Source organism: Terrapene carolina, unplaced genomic scaffold (genome assembly GCF_002925995.2).
Source record: "Terrapene carolina triunguis isolate 2854851 unplaced genomic scaffold, T_m_triunguis-2.0 Scaffold95, whole genome shotgun sequence".
In the NCBI taxonomy this organism is placed as follows: Eukaryota; Metazoa; Chordata; order Testudines; family Emydidae; genus Terrapene; species Terrapene triunguis.
In genome coordinates, this window is record NW_020664446.1 from 30,378,729 (window position 1) to 30,399,780 (window position 21,052).

At 40.5% G+C, this 21,052-nt stretch overlaps 1 protein-coding gene across 3 annotated transcripts in view; it reads left to right on the forward strand.

Annotated features, from left to right (window-relative positions):
* BLNK (B cell linker) overlaps nt 1-20,563 on the forward strand; it is a 160,117-nt gene extending 139,554 nt beyond the window's left edge. For all 3 annotated transcript variants that reach the window (XM_026651156.1, XM_026651155.1, XM_026651158.1), the window contains 11 exons: nt 946-988; nt 3,689-3,722; nt 4,981-5,053; nt 5,675-5,705; nt 7,286-7,328; nt 7,926-8,004; nt 8,301-8,332; nt 9,388-9,467; nt 15,599-15,682; nt 16,738-16,893; nt 20,327-20,563. In XM_026651156.1, coding sequence (XP_026506941.1) covers nt 946-988; nt 3,689-3,722; nt 4,981-5,053; nt 5,675-5,705; nt 7,286-7,328; nt 7,926-8,004; nt 8,301-8,332; nt 9,388-9,467; nt 15,599-15,682; nt 16,738-16,893; nt 20,327-20,446 — 775 coding nt within the window. In that variant the 3' untranslated portion in view covers nt 20,447-20,563. The remainder of the gene's footprint in view (nt 1-945; nt 989-3,688; nt 3,723-4,980; nt 5,054-5,674; nt 5,706-7,285; nt 7,329-7,925; nt 8,005-8,300; nt 8,333-9,387; nt 9,468-15,598; nt 15,683-16,737; nt 16,894-20,326) is intronic.
* The last annotated feature ends 489 nt before the right edge of the window (nt 20,564-21,052 follow it).

A 21,052-nucleotide genomic window follows, 5' to 3' on the forward strand; every position in this document is an offset into this window, starting at 1 on the left:
CAAGAGGGGGTGAGTTAAGAATGAAATTTCTCAATTAACTCTCAGTATCCTGGTTTTAATGGATTTGCCAGAGGTGTAATACTTCCTTAATGTATTTTTTGCTGTTTAACGTAACATGAAGCAGGAGATTGCAGTAGCTGATCCCTGACAACACAAATGATTTGAGGAGTAGGCAAGGTTAGGACGCTTATTATCAAAACCAACCCCACATACCCATTTTGAAAAGAAGTGTTAGAGCAAGATAGGGGGCAGCCCTGTCCTCCCCCTTACTAAGGCATGGAGGTTCAGGACAATGGTGGAACAAATGGAATTCCACCCAGTGGAGTGGGGACACAATTCTGGGACCCAATGATGGAAGTGAGAACCCCCTGCATGCCAGAGCCAAACTCCACAAGGGGTCTCTGTGCCCAAGCAAATATGGAGTTTTTAGGTTGGGTGCTGATTGAGGGGTAGGGCAGGGCTGGTGGACCCATGACTACATGACCCCCACCCATGGATCAGGTGCAAAGCTAGCTCTTGCCTATAATCTCTTCCTTCCATGTGTCTCCAGGAACATACAGTGCCCGTAAGGGAGTGTGGAGGGGCTGGAAGGAGACAGGGGCTCATCCCCACACATTGCCCTACAGAGTAAGCCAGGTTCACTGGGAAAAAGCAGGCTGCCTCCACCCCATGCATAAGAGGGAGCCTGGAGAGTGAAATCGCAGAGCTGCACCGGGCCTCCCCCTGGGATAGCACAGCTCCACCCAGTCTCCAACTCAGGGCTGTGTGTTAAGGCACAACCTTACCCGAAGTAAACTGCTGCAAAACATAGTTATAACTAACAACCTATTTACTAAGGAATACTATGTATCTTGAAACTGAAGAGAACTTACACCTTTGGACTCAGCAATTTTAAATGAAATCAGAAAAACATTTACCATTTAAATCATTTTGTGTGTTTTCCAGAAATATTCTTCCTCTTCCCAGAAACCATCCTCAGCAAAAAGCAGTGAGTAGCTAAACACCATTAGAAAAGAATGCATTTAAATGGTGAAGGGCAGTGCTGGTATCTGCATTATATACTGCTATTTGTTATTATCTGTATTAGAGACAGAGTATAGAATCGTAGATTACTCTGGAATGTAAACAGATCCAAAGCATCAAAGAGCTGCAGACTCATGTCATAATATTATAATTGTAGAATTAAAACTCCAAATGTATCCTTCGTGTTCAATATATTAACATGATTTCTTATAAGTCCTGATGGTATGAAAGGAATAGCTGACATATACAACCAAGATGCTGACGCTCTTACATCCATGAGTAAGCCCTGTGTATCCCTGTTGAACTGAGTAGATGTATTTCTGTCTTTTCCACCCTTTGGGGTCTAATATCTCCCATGCATCGATAGAGAATACATTCATAATCTCCATTAAATCCCCAGTCTACAAATAAAGCCTTTTCAATGGAAAAATTCCAGTGCCCGCACCCATGACCTTGATTTTCAAAAGTGACTACTGATTTTTGGTGCCCAACTTGAAGCACCTTCAAGGATCCTGATTTTCAGAGGGTGGATGTTTAATGCTTTCTGAAAATCAGGCCTCTTTCGAGGTGCTCACTTTATATTATTATAAAAACGATAAAAATCTACAAGTTGAAGCATGAAGGGGCATATGAATGTTTAGTATATCTGGCATGTGAATACCTTCCATCACCAGCTACAACAGTAACATGTAAATGCCAGTTCTCACTTTCAGGTGACAGTGTAATTAAGAAGCGGGCAGCATTATCTCCCATATATGTAAACAAACTTGTTTGCCTTAGCAATTGGCTAAAGAAGAAGTAGGACTGAATGGACCTGTAGGCCCTAAAGTTTTACATTGTTTTGTTTTTGAGTTCAGTTATGTGGGGAAAAAATTTACATTTATAAATTGCACTTTCATGATAAAGAGATTGCACTACAGTACTTATATGAGGTGAATGGAAAAATACTATTTTTTTTATTTTTTTTACAGTGCAAGTATTTGTAATAAATATAAAATGAGCACTGAACACTTTGTATTCTGTTTCAGAGGGGTAGCCGTGTTAGTCTGTATCAGCAAAAACAACGGAGGAGTCCTTGTGGCACCTTAGAGACTAACAAATTTATTTGGGCATAAGCTTTCATGGGCTATAATCCACTTCATCAGATGCATCGATCTGATGAAGTGAGTTATAGCCCGTGAAAGTTTATGCCCAAATAACTTTGTTAGTCTCTAAGGTGCCACAAGGATTCCTCATTGTTTTTGTATTCTGTGTTGTAATTGAAATAAATATATTTGAAAATTTAGAAAAAACATCCACAAATATTTATAATATATTTAAATTGGTATTCTATTATTTAACAGTGTGATTAAAACTGCAATTAATCGCAACTTTTTTAAATCTTACAATTAATTGTGATTATTTTTTAATCGTTTGACAGACCTATAAATAATTAAGTTATATTTAATAACAAGACAATTAATTAGGAGCTAAATAAGTTTTAAAAAAATTAAAAGTTAAAACAATAGTCAGAACAAAGTACTTTTATTTCCATTTTGAATCTTTATAAAATGTTGGTCAAATTTATCAAAATCAACAAATTCCCATTAAACTTCTTGATTTTGAAGAAACAGCATTTTCTGATGGAGGAAAAGTGTTCCACTGAAAATGTTTCAGCCAGCTGTAGGTTTTATATTATCATTTCTGAGGCACAGAATCAGTAGCAGAGGTGGGAACTGAACAGATCTGACTCCTCAGAATCTACTCTAAGATTCTGTGTGCCAAACACACATAATGACTCTTATGATAGCAAAAGCCATAACTAAAATTAAGTTGGGACCTTGATTATAACCCTAATTTCTCATATGCTCACATCTGAGAGACATTCTTCTTTGGGGTTTAACCTTTTCATGCTTGATGATGAATTTTTTGGAAAAGTATGAACATGATCCTGTCAGCATTTCTGAGTTATTAGAAAATAAAAAAACATAACTTTCATGCATGGCACATCTTGGAGTTGGTTGCTCGCAAGAGTTGCTGTGGAGGAGGGAACTAAGTGTTCAAGACCCCTAAAAGTCACCTCTGTTTACAAGAAGAAAGGAAAGATTAAATGAATCTCCTTCCCACTGCCAAAGTCCTCAACTGTGTTTTGGGAGACAGAAACCCAATACATTTCCTTGTTATCAAGTGCCCCAATGGTTCTCCAGATGTCAAAGCCTCTGACTGCTTCTAAAATGTAGTGTTTTCAATGAAAAAAATAACTATAGCACACTGAAAATTTGGGGACAGAGTAAAAAACACAGTTGATGCTCTACTGATTGTATTAGTGAATTTTTTGTTCCCTGGTCTGGCATGCTATGTGAACCAGGGGATCTTACTGCTGAATTTAGCTCCAGTTTACTATGGAGTATTTGGAGCCTGAGGTTCAGTAACATCTAACATGCTGGGGTGTTAAGAGTTAAGGTATTGTTTGTTAAGTGATTTCAAATAGCTGGATGACATGTACTAGAGAGGCTTAATATAATATACACTCTATACAAACATTTTAGACATTGGTGCAATTCTATATGATCCATACCAGAACATCTTAATCCCTTCCCCATAGATTCTACTTACATATTCATCATTTTTTACAATTGCTGCATTGTAAGTGTGAGCTGACAAATACTGTGTATTTCAATTTCAGGAGCACGATAGGAATGAAGAACATAATGATGAAAGTAAGTATTTTGCACTGAAGACATGGTGATTGCTAGAAAGATTTTTGGTCAATATATTATTGATGACCTCAAATGCAGTAGTATGTTCCTTTAAGTTTAAACTGCAGCCATCAGTGTTAAGAAAGGGAGTTTAATGAACAGCTAAAGAGCTTAGTCAGTGTAAAGACAAGTCAGTAAACAACTTGCTTTAGGCTTGAGTTGTTGTTTTTGCACTCAGTGTAGACCAGGAGTTCTCAAACTTTGTGTGTGTGTGTCCCCCGCCGCCGCCCAACATGCTATAAAAAGTCCATAACCCACCTGTGCCACGATAACTGGTTTTCTGCATATAAAAGCCAGAGCTGGCATTAAGGGGTAGCAAGCAGGGCAATTGCCTGGGACTCCATGCCACAGGGGCCCCCGCAAAGCTACATTGATCAAGTTTTGGCTTCACCCCGGGTGGCGAGGCTCAGGGCTTCGGGCTTCAGCCCCATGCGGGGGGGCTTTGGCTTTCTGCTCTGGGTCCCAGCGAGTCTAATGCTGGCCCTGCTTCGCAGACCCTCTGAAACCTGCTCACAGCCCCCTAGGGTAGGGTTACCATTCGTCCGGATTCCCCCAGACATGTCCGGCTTTTTGAGCTAAAAATAGCATCCGGGGGGAATTTGTAAATGTCTGGACTCTCCCCCCTCCCCCCCCCATGCAGAGCGTGCGGGAAGTGGGAGGGCCAGGGGCAGGGCTAAGGCAGGATGGGGGCGGGGCTAGGGCTAGGGCTCCTCCCATCCTCTTTTTTGCTTGCTGAAATATGGTAACCCTACCCTAGGGACTCTAGGGGTCCCCCATGGCCCCTGGTTAAGAACCGCTGGTGTAGACTATATACAGAGATGCTCTGTACTGGTAGAAGTAGGGCTTTCACCAATGGCTTTTACCCTGGAGAGTTACAGAAATAAGACATACTGTACTGTACTGCATTGCATTAAGGGTTTGCACTGATGTAGTTACACCAATGCAAGTTTCCCAAATCTAGAAAGCTCTTAATCATGAATTCCCCTCAGTGTCCCCTTACCACAGTCCTTGATGGCAGCAATGTAGTGGAAGCACTCACCACCACCAAGAAAGAGCTGACGGAGTATCTCTCCACTCAGAGTATGAAAATAGAGTGATGCATAATCTTTTCTTCAGGGAGTACAAGTGCCACCTAAGCACATTTCAGTATGATTATTAAAAAAAACAATGCTCAGATATGTTAAATATTATATACTAAATATGTTGTGTGGGTATTTAGATCACAGCAGCAGTGGAGCTCAGGAATCCAAATTTCCCTCTGTTGCAACTCCATCACCATTACCAAGGGCAATGTGAGTAACAAAATATCACTGCTTCTCTTTCATTGTTAATTGCTAGATTTATTAATAACTAAATCCTGCTCTTACTGGAGGCAGCCATCGAAGCAAGAATTGTCTGTTCATGAACCATGAGTCCAGAGCAAGAGGCATCCTGCCCTGGCAAGAACAAGGTGGGATTGCTAGTTGCAGGCCACTCTACTATTTCTCCAAGCCGGGCCGGTTTGCATGCTGGAATTGTTTCCAATTACTATATGCTGCTGCTGACAGAAAACCTGCTGGCCTGCTTGAGACAATCAAATGCTGCAGTGATGAGATCTTCAGCAATACCTGTGCATGTATAAAGCCATGCTCCTTTTCTTACAAACCACCCTCCTACTAGCCATGACCTGGTTCTTTGCAGGACATATCTTTCTCACACACCTTGGTATGGTTCCCACCACTATCTTTGAAACCTATATTAAATGCAGCACAGCTTCTCCCCTTTTTTCTCTATTACATCAGCCCAAGGAAGGGCAGGATTCAACCCAAAATCCCACCTCTGCCAATAATATTATGAGTAACAGTTAACTATATACTTGATTGTTCAATGCACTGCATGTCTTTTAAATAATCACTTACTTTTTCAATCCTCAGAAAGAAGACACCTAATCCAGTAAAATCACCAGTAAGTGGACTTTGTATTTTTATAATGATACTGTATAGTATCCCACCTGTGATTCTTAATATGCTTGTAAAACTGAACTTGGTCATAAATACAGTTTCCTTAATGGGAAGTAAGGAAAGAATTAAGAGTATTTTTGCCCCTTGATTAATTAACATTAATAGAAGTTACATACAGAATTGGAGAGAGGAAGATATACTCCAGAGTCTGTTAGCACAAGAATGGCAGAAAATCCTCTGGCCTGCCACAGAGACTATTCTAACCATTGAAAAATGTTTTGGGGCCATCATGAAGGCTTTAATATATAAAATGTGTGGTGACAAGAAGGGTGGAAATCATTCATAATAGCATATATGCAATTAAAGGGAGTCACAAGGACTTGGCTATGGAATGTATATTAACTCAGCAGCAAAGGGAAAAACACATGGGCATTGCTGGAAACTAATTTAGATTAAACACACCTGGGGTAGTCTTTTTCCCCCCAGAGAGTTATCAGCATATGAATTCTCTTTCCTAGGAGATAGTGGTAGAATCCACATTAGTGGGACTCAAGAAAACAAATGAGAATTATTTGGAACCATGTTCTGCCCTCAGATTGTGTCCAAAAATTCCCACTGATGTAGGAGTCTCCCCTAGGGAATGAGAATAAAATATCACCCTAGAACAAGAGTCATATCTCAAGGTAAAAATGGGCTTTTACCTTAGTCTCTCTTGCTCACATAAACAGGATAGGAGTCTTTCCAAATTTATGTTGCAAAATCTATCTGATCATATTTACACAATCATCCATCTGAATTCCTTGTATGAGAAGGTAATGCCCTCATCTCCCCAACCACAACATCCCTGTCAATTTCAAGTGTAAATAACAAGTGGAAAAATCTTTTCTTCAAAGTAAACACACACACCCTTTTGCCAACATGTCATATTGCTTTGCATGACCATTTACTGTTGCAATGTTGCATTAACTGGGATACTGTTAACTTAATCATATTTTAAACAAGTTCCTATACCTACCAAAAACTTGGATTATTAAAACTGGGGAAAAAATTAAAAACAAGTTCATTTCCAACTCTTTTTATTCTGCACTTATTTCTTGTATTTCTTCCAGCTTGGACAATGAACGTTGCAAAATTTAGCTTGCAAATATTACACAGGAGCATTGGTTTAAAAATGTGAACACTATTTTTATAATAAAAATGTTATGGAAATATTTTTATAGGGCTTAAGCTTTTGGAAAACCCTCTTAACAAAAATCTAAATTCTGATCCAAATTTAAGTGGATAGCATCCTTTTAACGTGGTAGAGAACTAAGTCTACATTGTGTAGCATGTTTAAGATGCAAACAGAAAACCAATAACCTCTTATTATAAAATAATAGCATACAAAAGTTAGATTGATTGTTTAGGGGTTCGTGCATGTTTTGAGCTGTATAATATACATGTAATTGTTCTCCACTACAGGTATTGGGGAGTTTTGTATAATACTGAAACAAAGATCCTCTATAGCAATGTCTATTTTACAAAATATTAACTGGATGTCATTTAAGTATACAAATGTTTTGATTGACATTTGTTTTATTGTAGAAACCAAGTTTACCACACAAAGAGAATTTAAGTGTTACTGAAGGTAAATTATTTCTGTTACACTGAAAAAAGTTCACGTTCACAAGAATTGAACTTTTGCTTTTTAGTGATTTAGAACATGAATCAGCCCCCATTACTTGCACTGAGTAGCATTTTTCTCTGCAAACAGTCCCATTTAAATCAGTGGGGCTGTAGGCAGAGTAATAGACTACTCAAAGGGTGAAATTCACACCACAAGAGAGCCATTTGGAGGACGTAAGAGGGCCCCCGGGGCAGAGGAGAATGCCACCGAAAGTGAGTAAGGGTGGAAGAATCTGGCCCTCCTTGTTTCAGTTTTTCATTTGCTATTGTTATTAGTTAAATGTTCTGTGCTTTAATTCACTAGCATTAAGGGGCAATATCACACCACTCATTTGTAAATAGTCCCCATTTAAATCAATAGGGAGCACTGCCTGAAAATCTGTGGTACAATATGGTCCAGTGTGCGTGAGCATTTCACTTAGTGTGTGAGTTAGGGAAAAGGCACAGTAAAAATAATGTTTATTCTACAAATTAAAAAATGAATTAAAGTTGTCATCTCCCATTTGGGGTGATTATTTTTAAAGCTAATCCTGCATTTACAATTTTTTCCATATTACAGAGAAACCTACAGCCGCTGAACGGCGACGAGGTCCCAACCAAGAGCTCCCACTTCCACCCCTACCAACGACAGCCCAAAAGTAAAAGCTAGTTTCATTTCCTTTCTTATAGCTATTGACACAAGACTCACTACTAAGTTTGAACAAATTATGTGAGAGATTCAGAGGGAAGCATTCTTCTCTCTGCAGCTTTTACTTCTCTTTTAAAGTTCTATTTCTTGAGACTTTTACTTCAGTCCTCAATCTCATGAGGGAACATATACATCACCACACACACTCTGTTATTGCTTTCTTCCATACACATGCTCAGTTATTCAAACATAGGTGTTAGGTAGACATCCTCAGACCTTTCGGTAATCTCTAAATATTTATTTCAGGCCATTACTTCAAAAGCCACCAGCCCTACCAAGTAAGCACAATTTATCTTTTATAGTAAGTCTGGGTTTATTTCAGTTGCCACATATATATTCATTGGATTCTGAATATGTTGGTCTCTGTAACACATACAAGAATGAGATTAAAATACTCAGCTGGTTGTATGGTATTAGCTTAATTAGTACAATTAAGCAAGACCAGTGGGACTTACTGGGAAAGTCAATGGGAGTTGGGCACTTAATTCCCCTTTGTGACTCTGAAAGTCAAAACCTAAGCCAGTTTGGGCCGAATTCTATAAAATTCCATCTGGCTTCAACACCACACAAGACCCCAAATATAACATTTTTCTGGACTGGTTCAGTCTGCAACTTGGAAGCCAGATGACGTTTTTATTGAATCCAGCCATTTGTTCTTGCACTACAGAAAAAAATGGAATACTTTCATTATGACTAATGCTTAAGTTCTGCTGTAAATAATACTTTTAAGAGGCAGTTGGAAATATTTCAATTTACAGTTTCAGATTCAGGGCAAGATTTCTTATATGCAGTTCATTATTTTTACACAGATAGAAATGTAAATTGGATCAAATGATAATATATACCAGAAAGATTTCAGCATTTTCGTTATATGATTATAAATTATCCAGAGAATTTTAATAGACCGCAGAATTTACTTTTATGAAGATATTGGTCACTCTCTTAGGGCTGGTCCACACTAACCCCCCACTTCGCACTAAGATACGCAACTTCAGCTACGTGAATAACGTAGCTGAAGAGAAGTATCTTAGTTCGAACTTACCGCGGGTCCACACGCGGCAGGCAGGCTCCCCCGTCGACTCTGCATATTCCTCTCGCGGAGCAGGAGTACCGGTGTCGACAGCGAGCACTTCCGGGATCGATTGCTTACCGCCGGACCCGGAGGTAAGTATAGACGTACCCCAAAAGTAGGCTGGATTGTTCTCCTTATTCCTTTAGCTGACAGAGTTGTGACAATCTACTGCATTATTGTTTCCTCCTACCTCCGCCCCCAACAAAATAATAGAAATAGTTACATTGGACACTTACACATGTTACACCTTGTTCTTCCCAGAACCGCTAGACACTGCAAACCGCACAATGGGCACTCTTCCACGCAGCAGTATTTCAGCTAGTTTGGATACTACAGACCAGGTATGAAATTAGCTAAGGGTTAAAAGATACACATGAGGAAGCATGTGCCATCAGGCTCTGTTGTAAGAGGAGTCTTACAGAGAGACCCCTGGCTCTCTGATCCTACTCTTCTTCACACCACCTACTCTCCAAGAAAGCATAATCCTGTGCTTGTGGTCCATTTCCTTCCTTATGATAACAACTTTGCCCCTATCTACAGTGAAATCTTTTGTCAGGGTATAAGTCATCTAGTTGCCCAGTTCCAGCCCAAAATAGGTGGAACACACAGGGTGTTAAAGCCATGCTAAATTGTAGGATTATGATTAGATATAGTTATACAAAACCTAGGCAGGAAAAGTTTTCTTGCGCAATGTAAACAGGAACTGAAAAGCAGCTTAGTCAAACTTGTTTCAGGTCTTCACTTTACTCACTATGGGATTGTTTGATGCAAACAGAAAATGCCTTATTGGTATATTTAGCCCAGTCCTGGGTGCAGATAGATATAGAGTGCACTTAATTGCCCTTTTCCTTTTTGTATTTCATAGCTGAACTCAACTGCTCACTAGCCTTTCTGAAAGTACGTATCCACATGTTTAGTCCAAAGCCATGCAAACTGTCTGCAGTTGTTGTCAGTGGATAAATAATGAGAGATCCAAGAATACACTAGTAGGAACACACAAGCACACACTTGTGAACCATGCTAGGTAGAGATACTCCAACCTTGTTGGAGCATGAATATGCCAGAGATAGTACAGCACAGGAATGCTCAAGACAGAGTCATATTTAAAAACATTGCCCTGTTTAATGAAGTTTGGTTCGTCAGCAGAGATAGGATCTAAGACACTAAGTGAGAGGCCACTGGTTGCCCACACCCTTCTCTGTGAAAACTACGATCCTTCCACCTGACAAATAGTCCCTCCCTATCAGCCTTGCGCCCTGCTGCTCCCTAAAACAGTTTTCCTTTCACTATAAACCCCTTTTGGAATTAGTGCCAAGTTATCTTTGTGAATAACTGGAAAACTTTTTCTATTTTGTATTTCAACATAACGGGTTTGAAAAAATCTAAGAAAATATGGCTACTTTTATTTCAATATGTCCCCTTCGGTCTTCCTTCGGAAGATGGCAGAAGACAAAATGCAGGAAGCCGTCCTATCTAGTAATCACAAACGAAGTAGAAATAGTTCTGTTGAACAAAGGCTCTATTATTGCAGAACTAGTAACACTAAATGTTCTAAAGGCTGATATGACAAAGATAATACAGCAGCAAGCGGAACACAAAGAACTTGCAATTGTGGAACAATTTTAACAGTCAGTCATAGTGGATATTATGAAAAATCTTTTTTCATAAAAATAATCCAGCAGACACAAAAGCAAACAGCTTGTAACAATTATATTTGGAGCTTTTAATATAGCAGCTATGGGCAAAACCAGAAGATTGACTGACTAAAAGATCCATTTAACCAGAAAAAGTGAAACATTGCTGATGAAATCAATGATATTTTCCCCCAAATTATAATGTACACTGGTATTATCATTTGCTGCAGCAAACTGTACCGCATAGGTGCTCTTTGATTTGTTTGGTTCATGAAGGTAACACCTTCATTAAGTGGTTGACTTTCACTGCACAGCTGGCATGAGCTCTCTGTTCAGCTAGGTTATTCCCAACAGTTTATGTGACAGGAAGAAAGAAGGTTTCAGGGAGAAGCTGTTTTTGTCTATTCTATATAGGTTCTTATACAGCGCTAATCACCACAGTATGAGTGCATTCCAGATTTGCCATTGCTCCCCCTGCTCCATGACAGTTAACATAACAGTTCCAGTCACTCTGTATTATGCTTGAAGCACTCTTGGACTCCTTGCACTATAAAGAGGAGAGGGGTGGGTTGTTGTTAAAACTTTCTGTGAAAGCAACAACTTTATTGTAATGCAATTAAGATGATGTATGAAAATAAAATGACATACTCCTCCCCTCAAGAAAAAGTGACATCATATGTACACTCATGGAACTCAGAAATGATGAAGGTTAAATTTAAAATGGAGACGGTATATTCTAGCAAATTCTATAAAGATATTAATAGTCTTATGAGGAGGTTGCATGCATTGACACCTGCAGAACAGCACTAACTATACATAATTTACTATGACAATTCCAGCTATTCGCAGTAATAATTGCTAACTTAGCAGCCACTTGACATATAAACTATAAACTCACAAGTCTGCATACACACCCTTAAAGGGGAAAAAAAGCCCCAGACCATTCTCCCATTTATTTTTTTTATGAAAATCCAATAGGAAGGAATAAAAAAACCCTCTTGGGATTGTGTGATGGGAGAGCTACAGGAAGTATAGTGAAAACGTTAAGATTTGCTAAGCTTACCTGCACCTTCCCTTACTTCATTCTGAACAACTCCATATGCCTAACCATTGAATGCTTTCAGAGCCAGTGGCAATCTGGAGTCCAGTAAGTCATTACAAACTTATATCCAGATTCTGTCATCCCATATTTCACTTTTGATTCTGCTCACACATACAAATACAACTGATGTCTTGCAAATATACTGCATTAACTGCTTTTATAGGGAAATGGGAGAGGCTTTTAACACACAGGGCCCATGGTAATAGCATTTATATCAAAATGATGGCTGCATTATAAGAAGTTAGATGGATTAGAACTATAGAGAATGAAAGGCAGTCAAGAATAATTGTTACTTCCAGGGGGAGAGATAAAAGACTATTTTAGACATATATGGAGGCAGAAATTCCCAACCAACAGTTAGCACAAGCAACCCTTAAAAATAATAACTCATTATCAAAAGGAAGCTTCACTCTGGAAACACCCTACCACAAAGAATTGAGTAACAATCTCTCCTTTTAAAAGTAAAAAAATAAAAATAAAAAAAAAAGATAGAGAGAATAAAGATTCACTTCCCCAAAATCTGGAGCAGTTAGGGAGAAAGTATTTTGACTGTAGTATTTAGGCCAGCCCTCTTTCTTTCTTTTCTTCCAGGGACATGTGGGGGAAGGTCAAAGATAGCAGAGAGTCAAGGATGTGCTGAGCTCTCTCTTTCAGCCTATGTACTAGCTCTATAACAAACTTTAGCTCACTTCAACCATACTTTGATCATAAGCTCTCATATATATGAAGAGGCCCTGTTTTATCCTGTTGTCTTTGCTGCTACATCTTAGTACCCTAATCCAGTCCTTTATAGACAGAGGCTGCCTTGAAGGTTTCAGATCTTTTCAGAGGTCCTAGTTTTAGTTTGTTTTACTTTTTACCTGGTTTTAATTAAATGATTGAAACCACTTTAATGCCAATGCTATTGACCCGTACAGTGTGGGGTTCCTGAAGTCCTGGTTATTTCCCCCACTCATGACTCTTCCCTTAGGCCACTACTCCTCTGTTTAATAAAATGCATGTTTCTAGTGAAGGGTCAGCGGGTCTGGTGGACCCTTGCATCCCAGTCCATCTGTGTGTATGTTATGTACAGCATATCATTATATCATAGAATAAAATAAAGCACATTTTAAAAACATTACAATAATTCCCTTTCCTGTACAGTAAGTACAACTGTTCCCTAACTGCAAGAAAAAAAATGTATTCTCCCCTCTGAATTACAGGAAAATAAATCTAAGCAAAAATACGTGCTTCCAGATACACAATTAGGGTAATTTTTTCTAAAGCACCTGAGTGACTTAGGAGCCTAAAGGACCAAGTAATTTTGGAAAATGGGAATTAGGTGATTTTGACATTTTTATCCTTACTGTTTTTCTACACAGAAGATCCCAACTTTTAATGATAACACTCTGCCCTTATAAACTGAGGTTTCAAAACATTTCACAGATATTAATTAAATAAGCCTCACAACACTCCAAGAATTAGAAAAGTATTCTACCCATTTATATCTGGGAGAACTAACGCAGAGAGGTTTAGTGACTTGCCTAAGATTATATGGCCAAGTCAATGGCAGATCCAGGGCCTGACCCCAGGAACTGGGATTCCTGTGGAAGGATCCTTTCAATAAATAATCAAAAGCTATCAGTACTCACTGGGGAGGGCGGCTTGTTCAATACACAGTCCTGCTGTGTGAGAAATGTTTGGAGGTATAAAAGCAGCCATCACTCCTAGCGTCTAGGAGTATCCACTGGATGACAGAATCCAACTGGAGTGGAAGAAAAGAAATGGGGAGAGTGTAGTTTGCAGGATGGTTTTATAACCAGTTTTGAAAACACTGTCAGTTTGGAGGAGAATGTGGTATGAATAGAATTAATGGCTGCTGCTTTGAGGAGCATGGGAAATTGATAGAGCAAAGCAGATGAGAGTGAAGTTTCCACCCATACAAGCTAAAGTTACCTCTTTTTGACTGAGTATCTAGTGAAAATATGGGTCCCTGCAGATTGTTTCAGCTGGGAGGAGAAATGGAAGTTGGAGTCTGGTACCTTTGATGCAATCTTATTTACAGAAAACATACAAAATTCTATTTCCCCAAACATGGGAGGAACCCCATAACAGGAGACAGTGTCCTCACTCGCAGCACTAAAAACTTTCTCTCTAGCCTTTCTGCAGGGTAATGCTCCCGGGTGCTTGTTCAGGCTGTCTCTGTCTCACTCTCTGTCCTGCTTCTCTATTCACTCATACACTCTCTGTCTCTCCCCCGACCTCTCTGGTTACATCTACACTACGAGCTAGGGGCATGATTCCCAGCTTGCATACACATACTCTCAGAAGCTATCATCAAGCTAGCACATGTATAAATGGTAGTGGATCTGCAATAGCACATGTCAAGTACAAACCTATCCGAACCCCACGGGTATGTACTTGGCTAAGGTGTGCCACTGCTGCAGCCCGTGTTACCACAGCTACACTACTATTTATACTTGTGCTCAGTCTCATTGAGCTAGTGAGTATGTTACATGAGCTGGGATTCACACCACTAGTTCATAGTGAGACATAGCCTTACACACACCCCCATACCCAAAGACAATAACCTATGGAGCCTTCTACCCACATGGTCAAAATGACTGGGTAGGTTCATATACCCTTGGTCTTAGCGCATGTCTACACTACAAAATTAAGTTGACCTAACTTACGTCGGCATATAGGCGCCGCACTAATTACATCACTTGTGTGTGTCTACACTTTGCTTCTTGTGTCAGCAGTGCGCATCCTCACCAGGAGCACTTGTACTGTCAGCATGAGGCATTGTCGGATAGCTTCTGAAAGCCAGTACCAGTCAATGTAAGCAATGCAGTGGCTACACTGATACTGCCTCAACCTAATTACATCGACATTGATTCTATGCCTCTCCTGGAGGTGGTGTCAAGTTATTAAGTCAGCATAGCAGAGAAGTTATGTCAGTGGGAGTGAAAATTTAGTGTAGACACTTACACAGTTAGGTCGATGTAAGCTGCCTTGCATCACCCTAACGCTGTAGTGTAGACCAGACATCGTGTGGGGCTGCTTAGCTGTCTCACTCATCTATCTTAAATGAGGGGGTGGAGGTCACTACAGTTTAAATGGGATTTAACCCACCCACAATGATATATTCAGAACTAAGAACAACCTTAGGTAGGGCGGAGTCACCACGTTATACCACTTGCTTGATTTGGAGGGTGTAAAAGAAACCTGGCATCCTGTGGCCAACACCCACTGCAACACACAAAAGTATATGCTAAATCAGTATGTAAATATCAGCAGAAAATGATATTTAATTATTAATAGTGAAAATGATTCACAAGTCTCTCTCTTAGTCCCTCCTCTTTCCACTGGAACAGTCTTCTGCTATACAAATGCCAACTATCCTCCATCTCCACATGGATACCTCTCCTTAAGATCTCCTCTCTTAGCATTCACTGATTGGTTTCAACTTATCCTTCATTTGAACTGCAACTGTCCAGTTAAGACCGTGAGCTCTTGACAGAGGCCTGTCTTAACTATGTGTTTTCTAAAATGCTCTGCACACTTATGGTTCTCTATAATCATCATCATTTGGCAATGGATACACTACAGTATGTGTTCATATTTTATTACCCCATCTTATAGCTGTGTAGTACATAATATCCAATGAAGAAACTATCATTATATTTTGCTGTAAGTTATAGAAGAAAACCAGACTTTTCCACTGCATTGACAAAGGTCTCCACCTCTCTCACAGGATGCTGGTGTTCATGATAAAGCATGGTATGCAGCTTATTGTGATCGAAAAACTGCAGAAGATGCATTATACAAATCAAATAAGGTAAAGCGGGGAGTTAACATTTGCAGTATGCCTCTTTTAAGAAAATTTTAGACATGTGGAATGGGGAATAAAACTTGAATTGTTCCCAGACAGTTTGGGCCCCACCCTGAACAGTTTAGAGTAGTGTTGGCTGAAGTGTGTCTACACAGTTTAGATTTGGTTGAAATGGTGGTCTCTAAAGTCAATTAAACTTGCACCTGTGTAACTCAGTACAGATTTTTGGCCCACTGGAGGCAATAGTATTATAGCAGCTAGAGATGGAAAAGATCTATTAACTCAGATACATCCCTTACAAGGCAAGAAACAGGCCACGGATACTAAACAAGCTCCATCACTGCCCACTGTCTCATACTCAAATGCTGGTATCTGTAAAATTGGTTCTACCACTTTATTTCAAAATGATAACTTAACAACACACACACTACTGAGCCCTCTGACCTGGGCTTTAGACTTTGTCTGAACTTCCTGACTGAGACTAGATCAGTCTGCACAAAGCTCTAATGCCACAGGGAGCATCACACTTAGGGCAGCACCCTATGTGCCAGCAAAGGTCCAGTCTTTCAGAGGCCTTTCTTTCCCTCAACACACTTTTTTTTTTTATGGCTCCACCATGTGGGATAGAGGGACAGAATAGTGGAGTAATCTTTAGGATAGGATATCGCTGGCTAGGAAGCATTAGATAACCCCAACAGTGGTTTGTTTGCTGCTTGTGTAAAGCTGTTGAGAGCATTTCATCTGCTCAGGTTCTCTCTCCTTCCTTGCCTACCTACTGCCACTGGTGGTAGCTTATACAGTCTTCACTTCCTAATGTCCTGTGATCCCCAGGAAGCGGTTATTACCCGCTCATTTGTTCCTCTCCTTTCTCTAGCTGGGAGGGAACATGCAGCAGCACCCATTGGGACTTGGGACAGCAGAGAATGCTGCTAAATGACACCTGTATAAGCTAATATTGGGGAGAAGCTCCTCCATTTCTCCCAGTGAATTTTGATACTTCCTCAATGAGAGCAACAAAATAAACTACTAAAATATTATTGCATTTCCTTTCCTTAATACAGGATGGATCTTTTCTGATAAGGAAGAGTTCTGGTCAGGATTCAAAGCAGCCGTACACACTAGTTGTGTTTTACAACAAAAAAGTGTACAATATCCCTGTACGATTTATTGAAACAACTAAACGATATGCACTGGGCAGAGAAAAAACTGGCGAGGAGGTGAGTGTTTTTCCTTTTCCAGATTTATGCCCTCATAAGTAAAAATAAAAGCTTTTTTTTAATTACATTGTTAGGATGTAAATCTTCATTCACCAAGATAAAAATATACCTCATCAAATAATTGATTTATCCTTCAGACTGAAAAAATCCAATGAAACAAATATAAAATCAGGTACTTTAAATCAGTGGCTCTCAACCTTTCCAGACTACCATACCCCTTTCAGGAGTCTGATTTTTATGTATCCTGTTGTAAAACTGGTCAAATATCTAGATGAGCTCATGTATCCCTTGGAAGACCTCTGGATCCCGATTGAGAACCACTGTTTTAAATCCACCTCAGAAGGTAACTTAGGTTACTGCAAATTGGGACTTCAAAGTCACAGATTAGTTTAAAATATACAAATATATTTTATCACTTTGGACAGTCATCGGGATCAGAACTTCAGTTACTAAGTGTAAACTCTCCATCCTTTCTTGAAAACCAATCTTCTAACCATCCTTCATGCAACAGCTCCCATTGAACTCAATGGGATCTTTGAAAAAAGAACAGTTACATTTAAATACTTACGGAGAAAATTAGTCAGAACTGCTCCCTCTGTCTCCCCACCACTTACCAAAAAGAGAGAGTTGATATCTTGGGTTGCATTTGCATAAATGTTAAAACTCTTCTGGAGTATAATCATAGAATCATAGAACTGGAAGGGACCTCAAGAGGTCATCTAGTCCAGTCCCCTGTACTCATGGCAGGACTAATTACCTAGACCATTCCTGACAGGAGTTTGTCTAACCTGCTCTTAAAAATCTCCCATAACAGAGACTCCACAACCTCCCTAGGCAATTTATTCCAGTGCTTAACCACCCTGACAGTTAGGAAGTTTTTCCTAATGTCCAACCTAAACCTCCCTTGCTGCAATTTAAGCCCATTGCTTCTTGTCCTATCCTGAGAGATTAAGAAAAATAATTTTTCTTCCTCCTCCTTTTACATACTTGAAAACTGTTATCGTGTCCCCTCCCAGTCTTCTCTTTTCCAGACTAAACCCCATTTTTTTCAATCTTCCCTCATAGGTCATGTTTTCTAGACCTTTAATCATTTATGTTGCTTTTCTCTGGTCTCTCTCCAATTTGCCCACATCTTTCCTGAAATCTGGAGCCCACAACTGAACACAATACTCCAGTTGAGGCCTAATCAGCATGGAGTAGAGTGAAAAAATTACTTCTCATGTCTTGCTTACAATACCCCTGCTCAAACTTTTTGCCCGAGGGCCACATCTGAGTATAGAAATTGTATGGCAGGCCATGAACGCTCACGAAATTGGGGTTGGGGTCTGGGAGGGAGTGAAGGCTCTGGGGTGGGGCCAGAAATGAGGAGTTCAGGTGCAGGAGGAGGCTCCAGGCTGGGGGGTGTGGGCTCTGGGGTAGGGCTGGGGATAAGGGGTTTGGGGTGTAGGAAAGTGCTCCGGGCTAGGACCGAGGGGTTCAGAGGATGGGAGGGGGATCAGGGCTGGGGCAGGGGGTTGGGGTATGGGGGGCGGCAAGGGCTCCAGCTAGGAGTGCAGGCTCTGGGGTGGGGCTGGGGATGAGGGGTTTGTGGTGGAGGGTGCTCTGGGCTGGGACCGAGGGGTTCGGAGGGCAGGACGGGGAGGCTCAGGAGTGCAGAATCAGGGTAGCGCTTACCTCAAGCAGCTCCTGGAAGCAGCAGCATGTCCCCTCTCTGGCTCCTACGCTGAGGTGCAGCCAGGCAGCTCTGCTGCGCGCTGCCCCGTCTGCAGACGCCACCTCTGCAGCTCCCATTGGCTGTGGTTTCCGGCCCATGGGAGCTGCAGGGGTGGTACTTGGGGTGGGAGCAGCATGCAGAGTGGAGCCCCCTGGCTGGCCCTACGTGTAGGAGCCGCAGGGGGGATATGCTGCTGCTTCTGGAAGCCGCATGGAGCAGCCCTGACCCTGCTCCCCAGCCAAAGCGGGGCAAGCCTCAGACCTCACTCACCAACAGGAGCTTGAGGGTCGGATTAAAACAGCTGGCAGGCTGGATGCAGCCCGCAGGCCATAGTTTGCCCACCCGTGTGCTAATACATACCAGAATGATGTTCGCTTTTTTTGCAACAGCGTTACACTGTTGACTGATATTTAGCTTGTGGTCCACTATGACCCCAAATCCCTTTCCACAGTACTCCTTCCTGGGCAGTCATTTCCCATTTTGTATTTGTGCAACTGATTGTTCCTTTCTAAATGGAGTACTTTGTATTTGTCCTTATTGAATTTCATCCTATTTACTTCAGACCATTTCTCCAGTTTGTCCAAATCATTTTGAATTTTAATCCTATCCTCCAGCACTTGCAAACCCTCCCAGCTTGGTATCATCCGCAAACTTTATAAGTATACTCTGTATGCCACTATCTAAATCATTGATGAAGATATTTAACAGAACCAGACCCAGAACTGATCCCTGCGGTACCCCACTGTATCAGTGTTATGCTACATTGATAATCAGGCTATTTCTAAAGCAGTATGGAACTTTGGAGGCTCAAATACCATTACCACATGCTAGGAGGCCCTTTGAGGGCATTAGGCTTAGCCCCACCTGAGCTTCATTATCTGCCTCCCCGGGGATGAGTTTCAGGCCAGAGATCAGGTAATAGCCTGAAGACCACCTGTTCTTCAGATAAAAGGCTGGCAAGGAGGTCAGGGAGACCTATGGGAGGGATAGCTCAGTGGTTTGCGCATTGGCCTATTAAACCCAGGGTTGTGAGTTCAATCCTTGAGGGGGCCATTTAAGGAGCTGGGGCAAAAATCTGTCTGGGGATTGGTCCTGCTTTGAGCAGGGGGTTGGACTAGATGACCTCTTAAGGTCCCTCCCAACCCTCATATTCTAAGTCAGGGAAAAGGGGACAACCAGCAACACCTTGGTGATGTGTTTGATTTATGTTGGACTGTTGATTTTGAGAAATAAACCAACCTTCAAGTAAAGGGAATGAAATTTTACTACTGTTTGGAGCTTTATTTGTCACATTGGCTAGTGAGTTGGCTCCTGCCACCAGCTTCCAGCTCACCTAGATCATCACCTTTGAATAGCTCAGCCTTAGTAGCCTGTCCCAAAACCTTCTTCCTAAAATGAGCAATAGGAGAACCAAGCTATTGCATGATTGGTGAAAATATCTCACCAAAACATAAATATCATTACCACATCTTTGTTCAATTTTCTCTACTCTACTGCCTCCTTCTACTGTTAGAGGATACAAAGTACACAGTGGAGGCAACATACTTAGTCACAGGGGAAGGGAGACACACCTATTTGATAACATGATCTCAGAAGATCCTGTAGTTCCAAAGATGACCGTGACAGAGAGAAAGAAGATGAGGTAGTGATTCTTGTGATTTTCATTATGTTAGCCAAGTAATCGATGAGACTTCTAACTGATTTGTTTTCTCAATCCAGCGCTTCACAAGTGTTGCTGAAATAATAGAGAATCATCAGCATACACCCCTTGTTTTAATCGACAGCCACAACAACACAAAAGATTCCACCAAACTGAAACATATTGTTAGAGTTTCATAATTACACTGAACTGTAAGAAGATCAAGATTTTTATATGTATTTTTCCAACTTCCCAACGTTTCTGGATCAAGTATTTTAAACAAAAAAAAAATAATAAAATTCAATATGTTCAAAGAACTACATCTACTACAGCTCACTGTTTTCAATAAAGCAATTCATTTGCAAGATCCAGAGCTCTTGAAAGTAGAATGACTATAACTAAGAAATGGACCACTGTATGCAACCAGACAAAGATAGTATGTTGCATCATGTCTGGGATTTCAAGATATGAATGGATTAGCACTGCCCAGAGCTCTACTCCGACTGTCTGATTCATGAGGTTTTTGGTTGTATTTTTAATGTGCAAATAAAATGTAAAAATACTGTAAAATGAATAATGTACAGTAATATTACTGGTTGATATTTACTGTTGTGCTTCTAACTGCTGTCAGAATACTTTAGTATAGCTTGTGTTTATTTTAGTGTGAATATTATCTTTGCATGAGCTGCTTCATACATTCTATTGTTACAACAAATATCAATGTACAGTTTGCTCATATGCCTGTATTTTTTCTCCCATGTATATTTTTGGCTAGACAGTTTTCTCAAATGCCTGTCTGCAAATTG